General features: G+C 51.8%; 2 protein-coding genes across 9 annotated transcripts in view; both read right to left on the bottom strand.

Annotated features, from left to right (window-relative positions):
- ZFR2 (zinc finger RNA binding protein 2) overlaps nt 1-17,530 on the bottom strand; it is a 52,923-nt gene that overhangs the window by 28,675 nt on the left and 6,718 nt on the right. For 5 of the 7 annotated variants that reach the window (XR_005375221.1, XM_038567781.1, XM_038567782.1 and 2 more), the window contains exons 2-5: nt 3,296-3,509; nt 2,236-2,359; nt 1,609-1,827; nt 1,249-1,505 (exon numbers count right to left, since the gene is read on the bottom strand). Coding sequence is in view for 5 of the 7 variants with exons in the window: in XM_038567782.1 (XP_038423710.1) it covers nt 1,249-1,505; nt 1,609-1,827; nt 2,236-2,359; nt 3,296-3,509 (814 nt within the window). In the remaining 2 variants the exon portion in view is untranslated. Of the gene's footprint in view, nt 1-1,248; nt 1,506-1,608; nt 1,828-2,235; nt 2,360-3,295; nt 3,510-13,211; nt 13,845-17,530 lie in introns of those variants that run through there. The other 2 variants (XM_038567783.1, XR_005375222.1) reach the window with 2 other exon arrangements.
- LOC119877334 (nischarin-like) lies at nt 13,212-17,188 on the bottom strand. Of its 2 annotated transcripts, none has more exons than XM_038567785.1 (2): nt 16,987-17,188; nt 13,212-13,715 (listed from the first exon to the last, which is right to left on the bottom strand). In XM_038567785.1, the coding sequence occupies exons 1-2, from the start codon at nt 17,171-17,173 to the stop codon at nt 13,510-13,512; spliced, it is 393 nt and encodes a 130-aa protein (XP_038423713.1). In that variant the 5' UTR covers nt 17,174-17,188; the 3' UTR covers nt 13,212-13,509. The 2 variants fall into 2 exon arrangements, 1 of the variants encoding a protein (XP_038423713.1); XR_005375223.1 differs by having other exon boundaries at nt 13,215-13,805; nt 16,987-17,002.

Raw genomic sequence — 17,530 nt, 5'->3', positions numbered from 1 at the left:
CTGCCCAGGTGCTAAGTCTGCACAGAACAAGATGCACACACATGTACACATGTGCATGACAAGCTGCAGACATCTGAATAAGAAGGATGGCTCGCATCAATGTCACCACCCTGGTTGTGACACTGACTGCAGCCCGGAAACTGGTGGCCTTGGGGAAGTTGGGGCAGGGGGTACAGGGACATCTCTGAGTCATTATCTACACCTGCTTCTGAACCCACAGCTTTCTCAGCAAAAATTCCAATTTCAAGAGAGCCATTAACCTTAGCAAAAAAGCTGGCATTGACAAGAGCTCAAGTTTCTGCGGCACATGGCACGTCCAACAGGTGCCAACCTCGCAGCAGGCATGTGTCCCCCTCGTGGGGGAGCGCCCCACCTCACTCAACACAGTGCTGTGCAGGGCCTAGAATTAGGAGTGGAGGCTTGTGTTTGGCAAGTGAGAGGACCCAAGAATCGCAGAGATGCAGAATAAAAATCCCGCAGAGAAGTAAAGACAGGAGCAGAGAAAACTAACCTCCCCTTAATGAGCACGTGTGTTTTACAGTGGAAAGAGTGCACAGAAGTTTCAATCAAGAGGCCTGTAAAGAAAGCAGGAGGCAGGAAAGGGCCCCAGCCTGGCCAGGGAGGTGGGGGCTGGATGGGGGTACTGAGGGCTCCCCATGCACCCCGATAGCCTGCCATCCTGGAATCTACGCACTCCTCCAATTTCCAGCTTTCTCTCAGAGTAATAAAAAGAAAACAAAACTAGTGTGAGGTACTCTGTGAAGAGGGAGCCCTGGGGTCTGATGACTTCAGACTGCGTGAGAGCTGGGTTATCCGTGAGTGTGGCTGCGGGATCTCCTTCTTAGACACCGACAGGCACACACGCGAGCGCACGCTGGCCTCCTTAGGTGACCCTGCAGCGAAGGCACGCCACCCCCAGGCGCCTCTTGGAACGGCGCCTACTGGACCCATCAGGTGCGGAAGAGGGGGCCCCGCCCAGTCTCTGCCCTCTCAGGCAAGGGAACCCCCAGACCACGTTCCCACCGCCAGCAGTCAGTGCTACGCCTGCCCTCTGTCTTCCACAAGCATGCCAGAAAGGCAACTCTGACGTGCACTTGACACTGCCAGTTTAATAACAGGCCTTTTGGGGCAATGACCCAGATGTCTGGTTAGCCAGGTGGGGGAGGGGGCTCTCCCAGCCCACGGCGGGCAGGACGGTCCCCAGAAGGTCCTCTGGGCCTGCTCAGCGGGGGGTGGATGGCAGCTGACCTGGGGACCAGCGCAGCTGATCTTGCAGATGTCACAGTAGTGAAGCGGGGGCTCCCTGGGGCCGCCCTTAGGTTTCGGCAGTTTGGGGGGAGCCAGTAGCTTCCCAGAGAAGCTGCCGGCAGAACTGGCACCGGGACTGCTCCCTGAGCCGCCCCACAGGGAGCCCGGGGGCTCCGGGAACGGGAGGGGCGGCAGTGGGGGGCAGTGAGGACCAGCCGCCGAGTGCACCGCTGCTTCGTAGCCCAGGTAGCTTGGTCCTAGAAAGCAGAGAGAAAAAGGAGACAGGAGGATACGGGTTGGTTTCAATGACACTATTAGAAGTATGGCCTGTGCCTGCACGTGCCCGGAAGCACGTCTCACCCATGTCCGGGGCAGAGGTGGGGCTGTAGGAGGTCGGGGTGTAGGAAGGCAGGGCAGAGACAGAGGCCTCTGGCAGAGTGCTGGTCACCAGCGGGTAGGTGTAGTTCTCCATGCAGCTCGAGGCCAGGGTGCCGGGTGGCTGCCCTGCCTTGGCCGTGGCCGCTGGTTGTAGGGCTTGGCTGTCCCCTCCGCTGGGCTGGATGGAAGTTCCTTTAGTCCCTGGGGGGCAAGCAGAGTCTCTCTGCAAAGCCACCCTTTGGAATGACTCCCAGCAGACAGTGGTGGCCACACTCCCTGTGGCCGTAGCAACTGGCCGCCCCAGGCACTACTGCCACACCACCCTGGAAGTCTAAGCTTGGCCGAAGGCCAGAGCCCCCCTCTCTTCCATCTCTAAACTCCAAGTCCTCAGCAGAACTCACCTCCTTGGAAGAAACTGGTTAGCGCCCCTTCTAGTTCTCTCTCTTTCCTTCCTGCCCTCTCTGTCCTACACCAGCCCCACCCCTGGCCAGGAAGATAGCCCTGATGTGCACGGGACCCCTGGCCCTCCTCTGAAGCTGCAAAGTTTCAAGTGTGACTTCGCGGCAGCTCCTGGCACCGTAAGGCCAGTGCCTCCATGCAGAGGCCCACCTGGCTGGCAGAGCGTGGCAGTGGCTGGGAGCTGAGGCTGGCTGGAGGCAGGTAAGTGACACTGTCCGTCCTCGTAGCTACTGTAGCTACTGGCACCTGCCGACGGTCTGTAGAGGGAACTGTCCTGCAAGGGTGTTACCAGAGAGACACAGAGGAGGGGAAAGCCCTTCAGGGCAGGGGTGAGGGCTGCCCTCGTTCGCCCCACAAGTGGCACACGTTCACACGGTTCCTGAGCTCCTGCTCTGAACTGGGTCATTTCAGGAGCTGGGGACACACTGACCAGTGACATGGACACAGCCGCTCCCGTGGAACTGTTAACATCTGAGAGCAGACATGCTCTGAGGAGTGTCTAGCTTGGCGACAGCTCCTCGGAGGAGCAGTACAGGCAGCGCACACGTGAGCCAGGGCCGGCACGCGGAGGCAGCAGGTGGGCTTGCCGACCAGAGGGCAGTAAGAGCACAGGCCTGTGCACATGCCATCTGGGGCCAGAGGGACAGGTGGGGCCAGGGGCTCGGGGAGGGTCTGGGTGCCATGCCAAGGGGCATTTGGGCTGTTGCGTGGAACAGGTCAACATGCAGGCAAGGACAACAGCAGAGGCCAGGCAGCGCCCTGGGGGTGGGCATGAGTTTAGGGGTGGCCTGGAGGGAGAGTCTCAGACGCAAGGGAGGGAGGAACAAGGCAGAAACAGGCAGTGTGAGCTTTGCAAGCTGGGCAGCCCATGGTACCACCCGCTAACGTCAGGGGTACATGTGGTCAGGGGCAGAGGCTCGGGGGTTGGACCATGCCCAGCTTGGGACGTGTTGGCAATTCCAAGTGGAAATGCAGCAGCCAGATGTCTAGGCTCAGAGCTCTGAGTTGAGGAGATGGCATCATCAGTGCCAGAAGCGCCCTATTAGCACAAGCTCATCCCCTGCTGCCTGTCAGGGGCAGGGACAAGAGCAGGAAGGTAAGTCTGTATGTGTCCTCATTTGTCTGCCACTACGGGCTGCCCAGCGCACATGCCCACTCAACGGTATCCGTGTCTTCAACAGTGCTAGCCAAAGAAAGGCAAGGCTGATACCTGGTAGGAGGAGGCCATGGTGGGTGCCAGGGCGGGCTCCTGGGGCTGGCTAGAGTGGAGCTGGTACCCGCCATATCCCGCTGGGGTGACAGGCCCGGGTGGCTGGGTGGCTGCAGGGAAAGGTGGGGTCATAGTGGGACCCATTCCAGCAGCGGGGCCCGAGGCAAGGCTGGCTCCAGCGGTCGGGAGGGGAAAAGCCATCGGAGGCTGGGCGCTAGAACCACAGATAAACACGACAGCTGGTTGCGTCAGATGAATTCTAAGTAACACTACTGTGGAACACACCCTAAGTTCCATCAGGCCCTGGGCGTCAGCTGCTCTGGACGCCTACAGTAAACCCGCCCTTTCTGTGACTACTAACGTTTGTTAAGACCTTTCTAGGGCAGCAGGCTTGGGTCTAAGCACTTTCCACGAGTTAACACAATGTCCTAACAACTCTGTGAGTCAGAGGCCCCCCTTGTCCCCACTGACAGGAGAGGAAACTGAGGCACTGTAAGTGGCAAAGTCAGGCCCTGAGCCCGTTGGTCGACTTCTCAGCTCATCGGTGTGGGCAGCAAGCTTTTTCTGGACATCAAGATTCTTTAAAGCAAGCTGGTCTTGAATGGAATTTTGTAACTGAGGGACAAGTGGATCCTGGATCACCCCTCACCCCTGTTATTAAAATACAGAAGATCAGTTAACACGAAACTAAAAACTCATTGTCACCAGAACTCGTTTTATCACCAGTCTGCTCTGAAGGCAGCACAGCACCTCTGTCTCCTCCTCCACTTCCTCATCACAGAGGCGGTGCCAACTGTGTCCATCTGTCTGTCCGTCAGTCCCGTTTCTGGATGAGGAAATCTGTGACGACCATGACACAGGGCAGGTGCTTGATTTGGACCTAGATCTTTGTGACCCAAGCGTCCCTCACTCTGCTAAATAGCCGTCACTGAGGAGATGGTCCTCGAAGGTGAAAGTCCATCTGTCTGGGAAGGGCGTCACCGAGGCTCTCAGCCCCATACCAGTATGGATCACATAAAGCCACCGCAAACCCTGCAGGGGACGAGCCTGGTGTGCACGTGTGGTTTGGGGCAGGCAGGCCCAAGTACAAAGAGACCGCAGCAGCGGTGCTCATGTACCTTCGCACTTGTTCTAGACCAAAGCTAGCCACACGATGGCTGCCGAGCTGCCCCTGTCCCTCTAAGTGGCTTGCCGCCCAGCTGGCACAACACGGGGAGCACTCTCCAGGCCGAGCACAATGCTGACGGTCAACCACACAGAGTGAAGTGCCAACGCCGCTCACAGGAGCTGGGGGCCAGCAGAGCCCGGTGCCTCACCCCTGCCGGGCGCCCGTCCACCTCCTCACTGGCTCCGTCCCCCTGGCAGCCAGACCACAGCATAAACCTGTCTGTGTCACCTTCCTGCTTAGAACCCTCCAAGCCTCCGAGATGTGGCCCCATCCCACTCCTGATGGTCGCTGTTCGAATGTCACCTCCTCCAACAAGCTCTCCCTGAGCCCGTCTAGGACAGCAGCAGTACCCTGCCCCTTGCCCTGCTGGATTTTTCTTCCCAGTACCACCTGATCCTCTCGGAACTGTCTGTCCCCTGGCCGTCTCCTCCCCCATAGCATGAGCCCACAGGGGCACAAGAATGGCAGTGTCCCCCAAGGTCTTTCTGGGCACTGCAGGAGCATCTGGCGCAGAGCAGGTGCTCAGCAAATACAGCTGCGGGAGCAGGTGTTTACAGTCCTCCTGGGGGGCATGTGTTCAGGTAAGGGTGGGTGGGGGAGGCCCCTGCAGCTCCCATCTAGAGCATCTTTCTGGATCCAATCAAAGGCAGCATCCTGGACCCACCAGGGCCCCCGGGGCCACTCCTGAGTGCAACGCCCACTGTCCAAACAGGTCGAAGTCTGCAGCCCTACGGCAAAATTATAACGCCACCTGGAAACCAGACCTCTAATAACCTGAGATGCTTTCATCTCTCCCAGGAAAAATGGAAGCACCCTGTCTGCTATGAAGGAACGCTGAGATTTCTCAAGTCAGCCACTTGTGAGGTTCACGTGTCTCTGTGCACCGTCTCAGAGACCTTCTTGGTCAAAAAGCAGATCAAGCGAATGGCTGACTAGCTCTCTGGATCCCTCGGCATTGGGACTTCTTTCTTAGACAATTTTCAAGCACAGAACATAATGACTGCACACCGCTGAGATGTAATAAACCTTCATGTTTTGCCCTATGTCCCCCAGAACTTCTTTAATGAAAACTGAATCTTACCCCCATCAGATCCCCTTCCTACCTCCCCTGGGCTTGGCCCTTATTTTTATACTTTTACTACACAGGAAGGAGTTTCCATGTCCCAGTGCCGTCTTCCAACGTTAAAGCCATGTCCATATTATATATCATACCCCGCAACCTGCTTCTCCACCCCCAACATCCCCAGGCTGTCCAAAGGTACTGGAATGAGACAAATACTTGTGCTTCCTTCATATTTAACTCTGTTATGGCCCATGCTGCCCTTCACTTGGGCTAAGGAGCCCCTGACCTGGCCCCCACATTTTATTTTATTTTATATTTTATTTTATTTATTTTATTTATTTTATTTATTTTATTTATTTTATTTATTTTATTTTATTTTATTTTATTTTTTTCTGGCCCCACATTTTAGAGCTATGCTGCTCAATATGGCAGCACTGGCCACATGTGGCCCCAAGGCACTTACAGTTTGGCTCCAGTGGTTGAGGAATGGAATTCAACGTTTAGTTTCATTTTAATTAATTTAGGTTTCGAGAGCCACCTGTGGCTAGCGGCCATCACGGTGGAAGGCGTAGATATAGAACATTTCCATCATCACTGAAAGTCCCGTGGGGCAGTGCTGCATTAGAAGCCCCCCCCCATCACAAATACACACTTGTACTGAGAAGCACACAAGCCTCTCTGACCCCACCTGCTCCTGTGACCACCCCTCTTCAGGCCCTGGGGAGACCCTTCTCCCCACCTCTTGCTCTAGGACATGAAAGCAAAATGTGGTCTACACACACATAATAGATTATTTAGCTTTAGGAAGGAAGGGACCCCGACACCTGCCCCCACATGGACGGACCCCGAGGACACCAGGCTCAGGGAGTGGACCCAGATCCAGGACACCTCCTGCAGGACCCCACTCCCAGGAGGTCTGTCCACAGAGACAGGAGATGGTGGGAGCCAGGGCTGGGGTGGGGGGCGGGGGGTCCGTGTGGGAAGATGGAAGTTCTGGAGACGGTGGTGGGGGTGGGTGCACAGCAGGGTGAGTGTGTTGATGTTGCTGAGCCATGCACTTAAGAAATGGTTCATTGGTATATTTTATGTCTATTTAACTGCAATAAAAAGAAACCTCACAATCACTACCTGTCACTCCCCATCCCCACCCATATAGTTTGTCTTTACATTAACAGAAAATTCTTAATATTTTTTAAAGATTTTATTTATTTATTCATAGAGACACAGAGAGAGAGAAGGAGAGAGAGAGCCAGGCAGAGGGAGAAGCAGGCTCCACGCAGGGAGCCCGACATGGGACTCGATCCTGGGTCTCCAGGATCACACCCCTGGCTGCAGGTGGTGCCAAACCACTGCGCCACTGGGGCTGCCCATTTTTTAATATTTTAAGAAAGAAACCTTTAGAAACACATGAAAAATTGTGTTGATTTTCCATGTTTTACATTTACTCAGCATTTTTAAAAAATATACTCAGCATTTTTGATGAGAATATATCTGTTTGGCACACTCTGGCTTTAACTGCATCTTATGGTTGGATCTTCTAGCTCAGCCTTTCTCAACTGGGGTCCCAGTGGAAATGAAGGCCTCTTGCCCCCAGGTATCCGTGTAGGTAAGAACTCTCGTCCCCCTGTGGAGCCTGGAATGACGCTGCTTGTGGCCCGTCCCTCGAGGACTCAGGCTCTCCGACTCTCTGACCATCTCCCGTGTTCTGCAGCTGTGAGGTGGAACTCTCATCATCTAAGGGGCTGTGTTGGTTTGCTCGGGGTGCCGTTACAAAGTCCCACCAATGGGGGCAGCCTGGGTGGCTCAGTGGTTTGGTGCCTGCCTTTGGCCCTGGGGTGTGATCCTGGAGTCTGGGGATCAAGTCCCAGGTCGGGCTCCCTCCATGGAGCCTGCTTCTCCCTCTGCCTCTGTCTCTGCCTCTCTCTCTGTCTTTTATGAATGAGTAAATAAAATCTTTAAAAATAACAAAGTCCCACCGATGGGGTGGCTTGAACAACAGACATTACTGTACAGGCCAGAAGTCCAAGATCAAGGAGTTGGCAGGGCGGGTTCCTTCCAAGGTGTCTCTCTGGGTGTGCAGACACTGTCTTCTCCTGTGTCCTCACAGGGTCATCCCTTTATGTGTGTCTGTGTCCTCATCTCCTCTTACTAAGACACCAGTCAGATTAGATTGGGGCCCACCTTTGTGACTACATTTTAACTTAATCACTAACTTAATGACCTTTTTAAAGATCCCAATCTCCAAATACAGTCACATTCTGAGTGAGGTCTTGGGGGTTAGGATTTCCAACATTTAAAATTTAGGAGGACACAAGTCAGCCCACCCATGACAGCTGCCTCATTATTGTAACAAAACTCAAATAACATGTAAATCTTCATTATGAAAACATCATTCATGCTGAAATGAAAGCACCTAAAATAAGTTTTACAGAATATATAATCATTTATGAATTTAGGACATCCAAACAGCACTAGCGGATCAACAGAATGCCCAGACATGCACGACAATAAACAAACTCAATCATCTTTGATGTTTTGCTAAACAGAAAAATCTTAGTCTTTTTTTTTTTTTTGGAAAGAATTATTTGTCAAGGTAGGTAGGATAAAACCTACTCTATTTAAAAAAAAAAAAAAACCTACTGTATTTAAATTTTTGCCAGTTAGGTTTATAATGTTAAAATGTTTAGACATATGGGGATCCCTGGGTGGCGCAGCGGTTTGGCGCCTGCCTTTGGCCCGGGGCGTGATCCTGGAGACCCGGGATCGAATCCCACATCGGGCTCCCGGTGCATGGAGCCTGCTTCTCCCTCTGCCTGTGTCTCTGCCTCTCTGTCTCTCTCTGTGTGACTATCATGAATAAATAAATAAAATAAAATAAAAATAATTTAAAATGTTTAGACATATGGTATGCAAGCTCCCATTTGTACTTTCATCCTGGGCCACCCAAATTTAAAGGCTGATTACTTAGTCCTTTGAATAGATCACAATTCATTTGCCTAACCTCCTCCTGGTAGATATTTATATCATGTATTAGTTCTATGTACTGCTGAGTCACAAAATTATCCCCAATGCCATGGTTTTGAATAATAGTAATCTTCACAGTTTCTGTGGGACAGGAACTCAGGAGTGGCTTGGCTGAGCTCTAGGCGGTCTTTCTGAGGTTGCCAACAAGATGCTGACTGGGGTGGCATCATCTGAAGGCTTGATGGGGGCGGTGGGCCATGCTTCCCCAATGTTCCCTTACATAGTGAGCCGTTTGCTGCTGGCCGTTTGTGAGGAGGCTTGGGTCCTCTTGCGTGGGCTCTTCCCAGCACAGCTGGAGCATTCTTACAACACAGCTCCTGGCTTCCCCCAGAGAGAATCGAGAGAGTCTGGGGGGTGGGAAGGCCCAGGCGGAAGCTGGCCTTGTAATGACCCAGCCTCTGACCCTGGTCACATGGCAGTGTTGCCACATTCCATTAGTTAGAAGTGAGATGCTAAATCAAACCCACACCCCAGGGCAGATGATCATGCCCCAACTTTTGAAGAAAGGAGCATAAAAGAGCTCCTGGGCATCTCTTTAAACCACCAAACATTAATTCCAATTTCCTGCAGGTAAAGCAATGCTACAAGGTATCCTCACGTACATTCTGCATATGCTTTCTTGCACTGACTCCCTCTCATGACTTCCTGTCCAGGCTGGGTTCCACACCACACACCACAAACCAAGCACAGGCTACAGGATGGGGCCAGGGTGGCTGCCTCAGACCCACCCGTGTCTTCATGTAACTTCAGTGACTTCATTAAAGGCATCACATTGGGGGTTAGAGTTTCATATGAAGGAGGTGGGGAGAAGGGGACACAATTCAGCCTACAGCATCACCTTACCATCCTCAAACAGGACAAATCTTGCACTATCTTGGTGATTCTCCATTGATTACTGCATAAAAGCAGCTTCTGCCTCATATCTGAGAGCCCCGAGCCCACCGTCTAGCCTCCTGCCACATCCTCTGTCCCTCAGCACACAGCAGTTTCCCTGTCAGCGCCTGTACTTTGCTTCCATTTCAGTGTCCATTCCAGGCCCTTCTCTCAGGCCAGTGGGTCATGTCCAAGGCCCACCCATCAAAATCCCAGTCGCCCTTTACTGTAAGGCCTCTTCCGGCCTTGGGAGGTAGAGGAGGGCTCCTGCTAACTGAAGGGCTGCTGGCCCATCCATTCTTCCTCCTTCGGGGCTTTACCAACACAACGGGGTTTTGCAGAGCAATCTAGGGTAGTAAATGTGTGGTGACAATGACCAAAGTGGTGGCTGTGGGCCAAAAAAGGGAACACTAGACCAACCTTATCCTAAGTAACTACTCACGACACCACGAAGGCACCTGTGAGTGTTTATGGTCTGGGAGGGTAGAGTGTTGCCTCACTTTTATTTAGTGAGCTCTAGAAGGATGTGGAGCATGGACTCCCCCTCAAACTCGGGGAGGGCATGTGCTGTGCATCTCACACCCACTCTTAGAGACCTGGCACAACAGGGCCCAACGGGAGAGATGAAGTGAGAAACGGGAAGGTTTTCAGCAGGGTTTGGCAAGGGACAGCCACATCTGTCCACTGCCTGCTTTTGTATGGCCCACAGCAAACTATGGTTTTCCCACTTTTAAATGACTAAAGAAAGACCCTTGGGTGGCTCAGTGACTGAGCATCTGCCTTTGGCTCATGTTGTGATCCCGGCCGGGGTCCTGGGATTGAGCCCTGCATCAGGGTCCCCATAGGGAGCCTGCTTCTCCTTCTGCCTATGTCTTTGCCTCTCTGTGTTTGTCATGAATGAATGAATAAATGAATGAATGAATAAATCAATAAATGAGTGGAGAAAGTTAAAGGAGTAATATTTCGTGACATGTGAAAATTATGTGATGTTCACACTTCAGAGTCACACTAAAGCTTCGATGACACACAGCCATGCCCACTTGTATACCGTCTACGGCTGCCCTTGCCCTAGAATGGTGGAGCTCAGGGGCTGCTGGCACTGGGTCAGTCACCAGGGATGCTGCTCCACTCCCCACAGCACTTACCCCGAGTGACCTGCCTCAATGTCAAAAGTGCTGCTGAGAAACTCAGACCTGCCAAAATGGGTGAGGATACTGCAAGCTTAGGGACTGCAAATTGAGCCTAACGTTTGGGGAGAAAGGCAGCCAAGGGGGCAGTAGAGGCACTTTCTTTCGCCCAGGCTCCCTGCACACATCCAGAGGTAGAGCACCCCACCTCTGCTCAGGCTCCCCTTCATGGGAGGTCATTGGTCACCTTGCCTTCTCTCAATTTCCAAGTTTTCTGGGTTAAGAATCAGCCAGAAGCTGAGACTTCCTTCCCTCCGAGTCCTTGGAAATGGCAGTTTTGCCTGCAGTCACCTGGGCTTCACAAGCCCCCGATTAAGAATCCCTACTGGAACAGAGATAGGGGTAGGGGAAGTAAAAAGCAGTTGTTGAAGTTAAATGGCAAATTTTACGTGGCCCTGTGTGACGTGGCCTGTCCCCTTCTCTTGGGAAATGTGAAGTCTCCTTGCAGTGGCACGGACCTCTTCGTGTCCTTACTCAGGCACCTTCTGGGGATTAAAATCCCACAGGCACACGTGAGACATTCCCTTCAAGAAAGCTGGTAGAGAAGAGAGGCTGAGGATAAGAAAGTTCTGCCTAAGGACTGAGCTGGAGTCACAGAGGCTTCAGGATTAGGAACTGGAAAGAGAGCCCCAGCCCAGAGGGATGGCTTCCAGTCCTGCGCTGCAGCCTGGGGCCTTGAGCAAGTTACTCTTTCCTACGCTTGGTTTACTCGCCTGTAGAACGGGAACATCCACCTCTTGAGATGGCAGGACAATTCAACAGGAACTCAAGTGCTACAACACCTGGCACGGGCAGGAGCTTACGATGCAGTCCAGAGGTGCCAGATCTTGCGATTTTAAGCAGGTCCAGGGATGCAGATTTTCCAATTAAAATCAGGGTTTTTGCAAAGTCTCCCAATGTTTATTTTTTAAAGTGTTAAGTAACCTTGACCCCCAACATGGGGCTCAAACTCACAACCCCCAAATCATCAGTCACATGCTCCTCCGACTGACCCAGCCAGGCCCCCAAAGTCTCCCGATTTTTAAATGCTGGTAACCAATTCAAATAAAGCAAGCGACAAGCCTACTCCACACAGGCTGAAGAGGGCAGCTGTAAGAATCAACAACCATGGTGCACAGGCTGCCAATTTTCAACTCTTGATGGATAAGGAACAATAAAAAGCTACAAATTTGCTCTTGGTGAAGCCGCCCCTTAAGCCAGCAGCCTAAGCTGTGAGGCTATTGTTGGAAGTCACCGGTTGTTTAAGGAGAGGGTGTGCCACTGTACTACAAGGCTGAGGGCCGCTGTCTTCACAATGAGGATCACATGACAACAAGGACCCAGCTGGGGCCGTCTGCCCAGGAGGGAGAAAAGCTGAGGCCAGAAGCTGGGGGCAAAGCGTTGGGCACCTGTTAGCACAGGAAACGCAGTATTTAAGCACATATATGTGCTTAAATATGTGGATTCCTAAGTCCTACCTGGCATCCTCATCTTTGGATCAAAGCAAGTATCTTCTAATGGCTTTTGGGTCTAAATGTTTGTTTCAGGAAGTCAGGGGGTTTTTTGAGAACACCATCTAGATAAAATTTTAGAATGCAAGGTTGGCAAGACCCGTTGATATCATTTTGCTCAGTCACCTAATTGATGGGGACATGGAGGGCTGGAGATAGAAGGGACTTGTCTGAGAAGGTCAGGTTCTTTCTCCCATGGGAGATGCTCCTGCTTGCTCCTGAAAGGCCAAACATAAAAGAACACAGGGAACCCTGAATGTAGACCTCACTTCAGAAAGGTGGGTCTGAGGAACCTACAGCAGGTAATGAAATGTTCTGGGTTTGGGAGCAGTGATGGCTTCTATATATAACTTTCAACAGGTCATGCTCAGTGGGAACACACACACAAAACTAGAAACATTTAGAGTCTGAAAAAAAAAATCAAGTGGAAAAAAGATTTTCCTGGGCAGCTCCAGTGGCTCAGCAGTTTAGCGCCACCTTCAGTCCGGGGTGTGACCCTGGAGACCGGGGATGGAGTCCCACATCCAACTCCCTGCATGGAGCCTGCTTCTCCTTCTAACTCTCTCTGTTTCTCATTAATAAATAAAATCTTAAAAAAAAAAAAAAAAAAGATTTTCCTGCAATCATAGTGCTGAGATACTTCAGTCAGTATTTTCTTTTTATACCTTGGACCCTTCTTTCCAGAACACAGCTCTTCACCTATTCATTTACTTCCTCCTCCTCCTCCTACCACTGCCCCACATGGCATAAACTAAGCCCGACTGAGATTATACCCAAGTACCCAGCAGCTGGAAATCTCACTGAATTGCTGGAGAGAGAAAACGGCTCCAGCACCCTGACCTTGGTACAGTTTTCCAAGCAGGTCTGTGACAACTCAAAGGCTGAGGAACAGAGTTTAGATGGCTCACGGTGAACCACAATACCCACTGCTAATATGGTCACTAAACACATTCATCAGAAAGGACTTTTCCAAATCTGTTTTATTGTAAGACCATATTATTTTATGTGTACATGCACATAAAAAATACCCAGGGATCATCTCATTTGGCACTTTGGTTTGCAAGGTTTTTATATTCAAAATATACATTATACACATTCACATTCATAACAATTCTGATTTTTAAAAATATTTTATTTTTCTAAAGTTTATTTAAGTAACCTCTACACTCAACATGGGGCTTGGACTCATGACCCTGAGATCAAGATTCACATGCTCTTCCCAATGAGCTAGCCAGTGCTCTACAATTCTGATTTTTTAGTGAATTTTTTTGTTTTTAATTATGAAAGCCTTATATAGCTCCTCCAAGTGAAATCCCATTTCAGATCCAGATACCCCAGAAAACATCCCAACATACTAGAAAGGGATTTGATAAACTAAATCCTCGGGCTCTTGAGAAGATGACAGAACTTCATTCCTCACCCCCAACTGCAACCTTCTTGAAACTGCAGTCAGGAGTCTCCAGCTCTGACTCAGGGCCAGCCTGGCTCCTCAAGACAGAGCCACTGGGCTGCTCCACATTCCTGAGGCAGGGACTCCCAAGGCTGGCAACAGGTGTTTCCCGAGCCTCCAGGGTGAACCAGATTCTGTGCTTGGCAGTGCATCTCTTCCATCCTTCTGCAAAGGAACATGGTGCCCACATGGAGGGTGGCCCCAAGGTTAGTCCACCAGGCAGGTGCTCACAAATGCTGTCTTGATGAGATCATGCTGAGTAAGCCAAAGAGAAAGCATTCTGTATGCGCCCTCCTAGAAGTGCAAGCGAAAGAATTTCCAACTGGGGTCACAATGGCCTCGCTAGTCTATTGCTGTAAATCCAACTGGTGACAGGCCAATGTCTGGGGGCTGGCGAGGGGTCCTGTGTGGTTCCAGCCCTCTTCTGCTGCTTTCAGGGGTGGAGAAACCTCCACAGCCACATCTACACTAGTCTAACACATGCACCTCTTATGTCAACAGAGTGAAAGGCAGGACTAGACAGCCAATGTGAGGTTCTCGTGAGGTTCTCATGAGCAAGTACAACAGATGTCCAACTACCAACCCTGGATTCAAGCAATGACATTCAAATGAAAAAGAAGCCACTGGTGGGGCACCTGGGTGGCACAGTCGGTTACAAGTCCCACCCTTGGTTTCAGCTCAGGTCATGAACTCCCAAGCCCTGAGACTCAGCCCCCAAGTTGCGTTCCTGCTCAGCAGGGAGTCTGCTTGTGATTCTCTCTCCCTCTCCTCCTCTGTCCCTCCTCCCACTCTCAAATAAATAAATCTTTAAAAAGAGAGAGAGAGAGAAAGCTTCTCAATGTTTATTAAAATAGAGCTTCTCCTGATGGGAAATCAAGTATTACCCCCAAATCCAGCAGGTGTTTTATTTAGATTGAACAAGAATGTGAAGGTGAGGTAGCCAAGTCTACTATAGCAGTGGAATTTTCACAAAACTGCTAAACAAAGAGGGAAGGAAATGTAATGAGAGAGGGCCAGCCTGTCCTGTTCCACCAGTATGGACTTCCAGAGCTCAGTTCCCAGTTCTAGATGTTTCCATTACCAAAGTGATTTAAACACACATAGAACCCTGCTGGAGTTCCTGAGCTGCTCTCACTGAAAACCACACTTGGGACTAATGAAAAGCACCATCAAGGGGATCCCTGGGTAGCTCAGCGGTTTAGCGCCTGCCTTTGACCCAGGGCATGATCCTGGAGTCCCGGGATTGAGTCCCGCATCAGGCTCCCTCCATGGAGCCTGCCTCTCCCTCTGCCTATGTCTCTGCCTCTCTCTCTCTCTCTTTCTGTCTCTCTCATGAATAAATAAAATCTTTTTTTTAAAAAATGAAAGAAAAGAAAAGCACCGTCAAATTCAATTTTCCACATGGGATTAATCCTTCACTCAGAAGACCTGCAGCACTAACTCTATAAAGCCTTAGGAAATTTAAAAGACCATATAACATACAATAAATGAAACTCATCATTACCAACAATTTTAAACTTTTCTCACACCTTCAAGAGTGAATGTGCATCTAACTCCTATTGACCAACAACTCAAAAAGTTCAGATCCCAACCCTAATAATGGACAACAGTGTAAGGAATATTCCTATCTGGGGCTATGGTTATCAAGCTTAAAAGCCAAGAAAACCTACTCAAAATTCCTCCAAGAAAAAAACTGTTGTCTTTACTTTGGCAATTTGTGAAACAGGCTTTGAAAATACTATTGTCCAAATGCTACCATGAAGTTGATGTGCAATGTCAAAATCTGTTAACTAGTTTCCTCATAGCACACTACATTACAAATATGTACTCTAACAGCAGAAGGTTCCAAGCAAGTCACTTCCCCCAGAAGAAAATGTCTAAAGTCATTCAGATAATGCAGATGGTATCTTTCAAATGTTTTGTAAGACTGCAGTTTATTTTACCATGATACCCGTTTCAGTTTCACTTAAATTTACTTTTTTTTTAAGATTTTATTTTTTTAAGTAATCTTTACACCTAACGTGGGCCTCAAACTCATGACCCTGAGATCAAGAGTCCCACACCCTGAGCCAGCTGGGCACCACTACTTTTTCCTTTTTATTTTTTTAAGATTTTATTTATTTATTCATGAGAGACACACAGAGAGAGGCAGAGACACAGGCAGAGGGAGAGGCAGGCTCCATGCAGGGAGCCTGAGGTGGGACTCAATCCCGGTCTCCGGGATCACGCCCTGGGCTGATGGCAGCTCTAAACCGCTGACCCATCTGGGCTGCCCCCCCCCCTTACTCTTTTCTTAAGGAATAACATGTTCTTGGGGACAATTCTAAAGCACAGACTAATATGACATTTCACTCAGAGTAGTTTCCCAACCTAAGTTACAGGTGGGTATCGCTTAAGTCATCAGAATACAGACAACAGCTAGGCTGAAACGTGTACGAACGTTAATTCAAATAAATGACAGATGTGCCCGCTGGAGCCCAGCAACTATTTATTTTAACAGTGTAAATACTCCGTTTCTCCTCCATAAGATTTTTTTAAGTATGTATTTAGGTATGTATGACAGGGAAAAAGACAGCGGGAGCAGAGAGGGAGGGAGGAAGAGGAGCAAGCAGACTCTGCGCTGGGGCTTGATTCCAGGACCCTGATATTCTTTTTTTTTTTTTTTTTTTTAAGATTTTTTTATTTATTCATTCATGAGAGACACAGAGAGAGAGAGAGAGAGAGGCAGAGACACAGGCAGAGGGAGAAGCAGGCTCCATGCAGGGAGCCCGAGGTGGGACTCGATTCAGGGTCTCCAGGATCGCGCCCTGGGCTGCAGGCGGCGCTAAACCGCGGCGCCACCCGGGCTGCCCAGGACCCTGATATTCTGACCTAAGCTGACACCCAGAGTTGCACACTTAACTGAGCCAGCAGGCCCCTCCCCCAGAAGGTGACCTTAACAGACAGCGTTAGCATTCGCGCGACTTCCCACGCACGACTGAAGAATGCGCTGGAGAAAAGAAAAAAAAAAAAAGGAGAAAAGGAAGAAGTGCCTGCGGCGGGCGGAGGGTGAAGCGCACGCAGCCAACACCCCAGCCGACTGGGGAGTCCGGGGAGCCGGCGGTAGCAGCGCTGAGGGTGTGGGGGGAACAGGACGAAGTAAGAACAGTGTGCGGCAGAGACCGCGGACGCCATCGGAACCCCCACCTGAGAAGCCGCTCCAAGTGCCGAAACCATGCGCAGCAGCCCCCCCTTCCCAGCACCCTCACTTCCGAGCAAGCGCTGGGACCCCAGAGGGAAGAGGCGGCAGGGTCGCCCCGACGCGGTGCGCGGTCGGCCCAAGCTTTCCACTCCTGTCCTCGACCCGCTGAGACCAGGCGTGCGGCCCCGGCCTCAGGGGCGCAAACGGCGTCCCTGCGGGAAAGCGTCTCCCGGAATCCCAAGGCTGCAATCTTACCGAGGGTGGGCCAGGCCACAGCAGGAGGCGGACCCCCCGCGGGGGCCGACCCCGACCGCGCCGCGCCGCGCCGCCTGGGTCCTGCCCCTGAGGCTGAGGAGGCTGAAGAGGCTGAGGAGGCTGAGGAGGCTGAGGAGGCTGAGGAGGCTGAGGAGGGCGGCCCCGAGGAGGCGGGGCGCGCGTACATCCGGGTCCGGCACAGCCCGCGTGCCCCGACCCGTCCTCCCCTCCCCCGACGCCCCTCAGAGGCCGGTGCGCCACCCGGCACCGCCCGGGCTCCGTCTTCCCGCCTCCTCAGGGCCGTCCCCGCCCCCGCGGCCACCGCGACCCTCCGGGGCGTCCGTCCCTCCCCCACCCCCGGCCCCCGGCCCCCGGCCCCGCCCCGAGGGCTGCTGCCCTGCCCGCCTCAGGCCTCCCGGCGGCGCGGCCATCTTAGCTGGCGCAGGCCTCCCAGCGCGCCTCTCGCCTCGTTCCAGCCGACACGCCGGCCCGCGGGTCGCGCCCCCGTCGGGCCGGCGGCGCGGGCGGCGCGGGCGGCACGGGC

Source organism: Canis lupus, chromosome 20, assembly GCF_011100685.1.
Source record: "Canis lupus familiaris isolate Mischka breed German Shepherd chromosome 20, alternate assembly UU_Cfam_GSD_1.0, whole genome shotgun sequence".
NCBI lineage: Eukaryota > Metazoa > Chordata > Mammalia > Carnivora > Canidae > Canis > Canis lupus.
This window is presented reverse-complemented; position numbering and strand designations above follow the sequence as displayed.

Excerpts from the sequence above, each read along its gene's own strand:
- LOC119877334 (XM_038567785.1), bottom strand. The coding sequence starts at position 17,173 with ATGTACGCGCGCCCCGCCTCCTCGGGGCCGCCCTCCTCAGCCTCCTCA. Across the intron at positions 13,716-16,986 it reads TGTGGCCTGGCCCACCCTCG|AAGGATGGAAGAGATGCACT; the intron begins GTAAGATTGCAG and ends GTTCCTTTGCAG.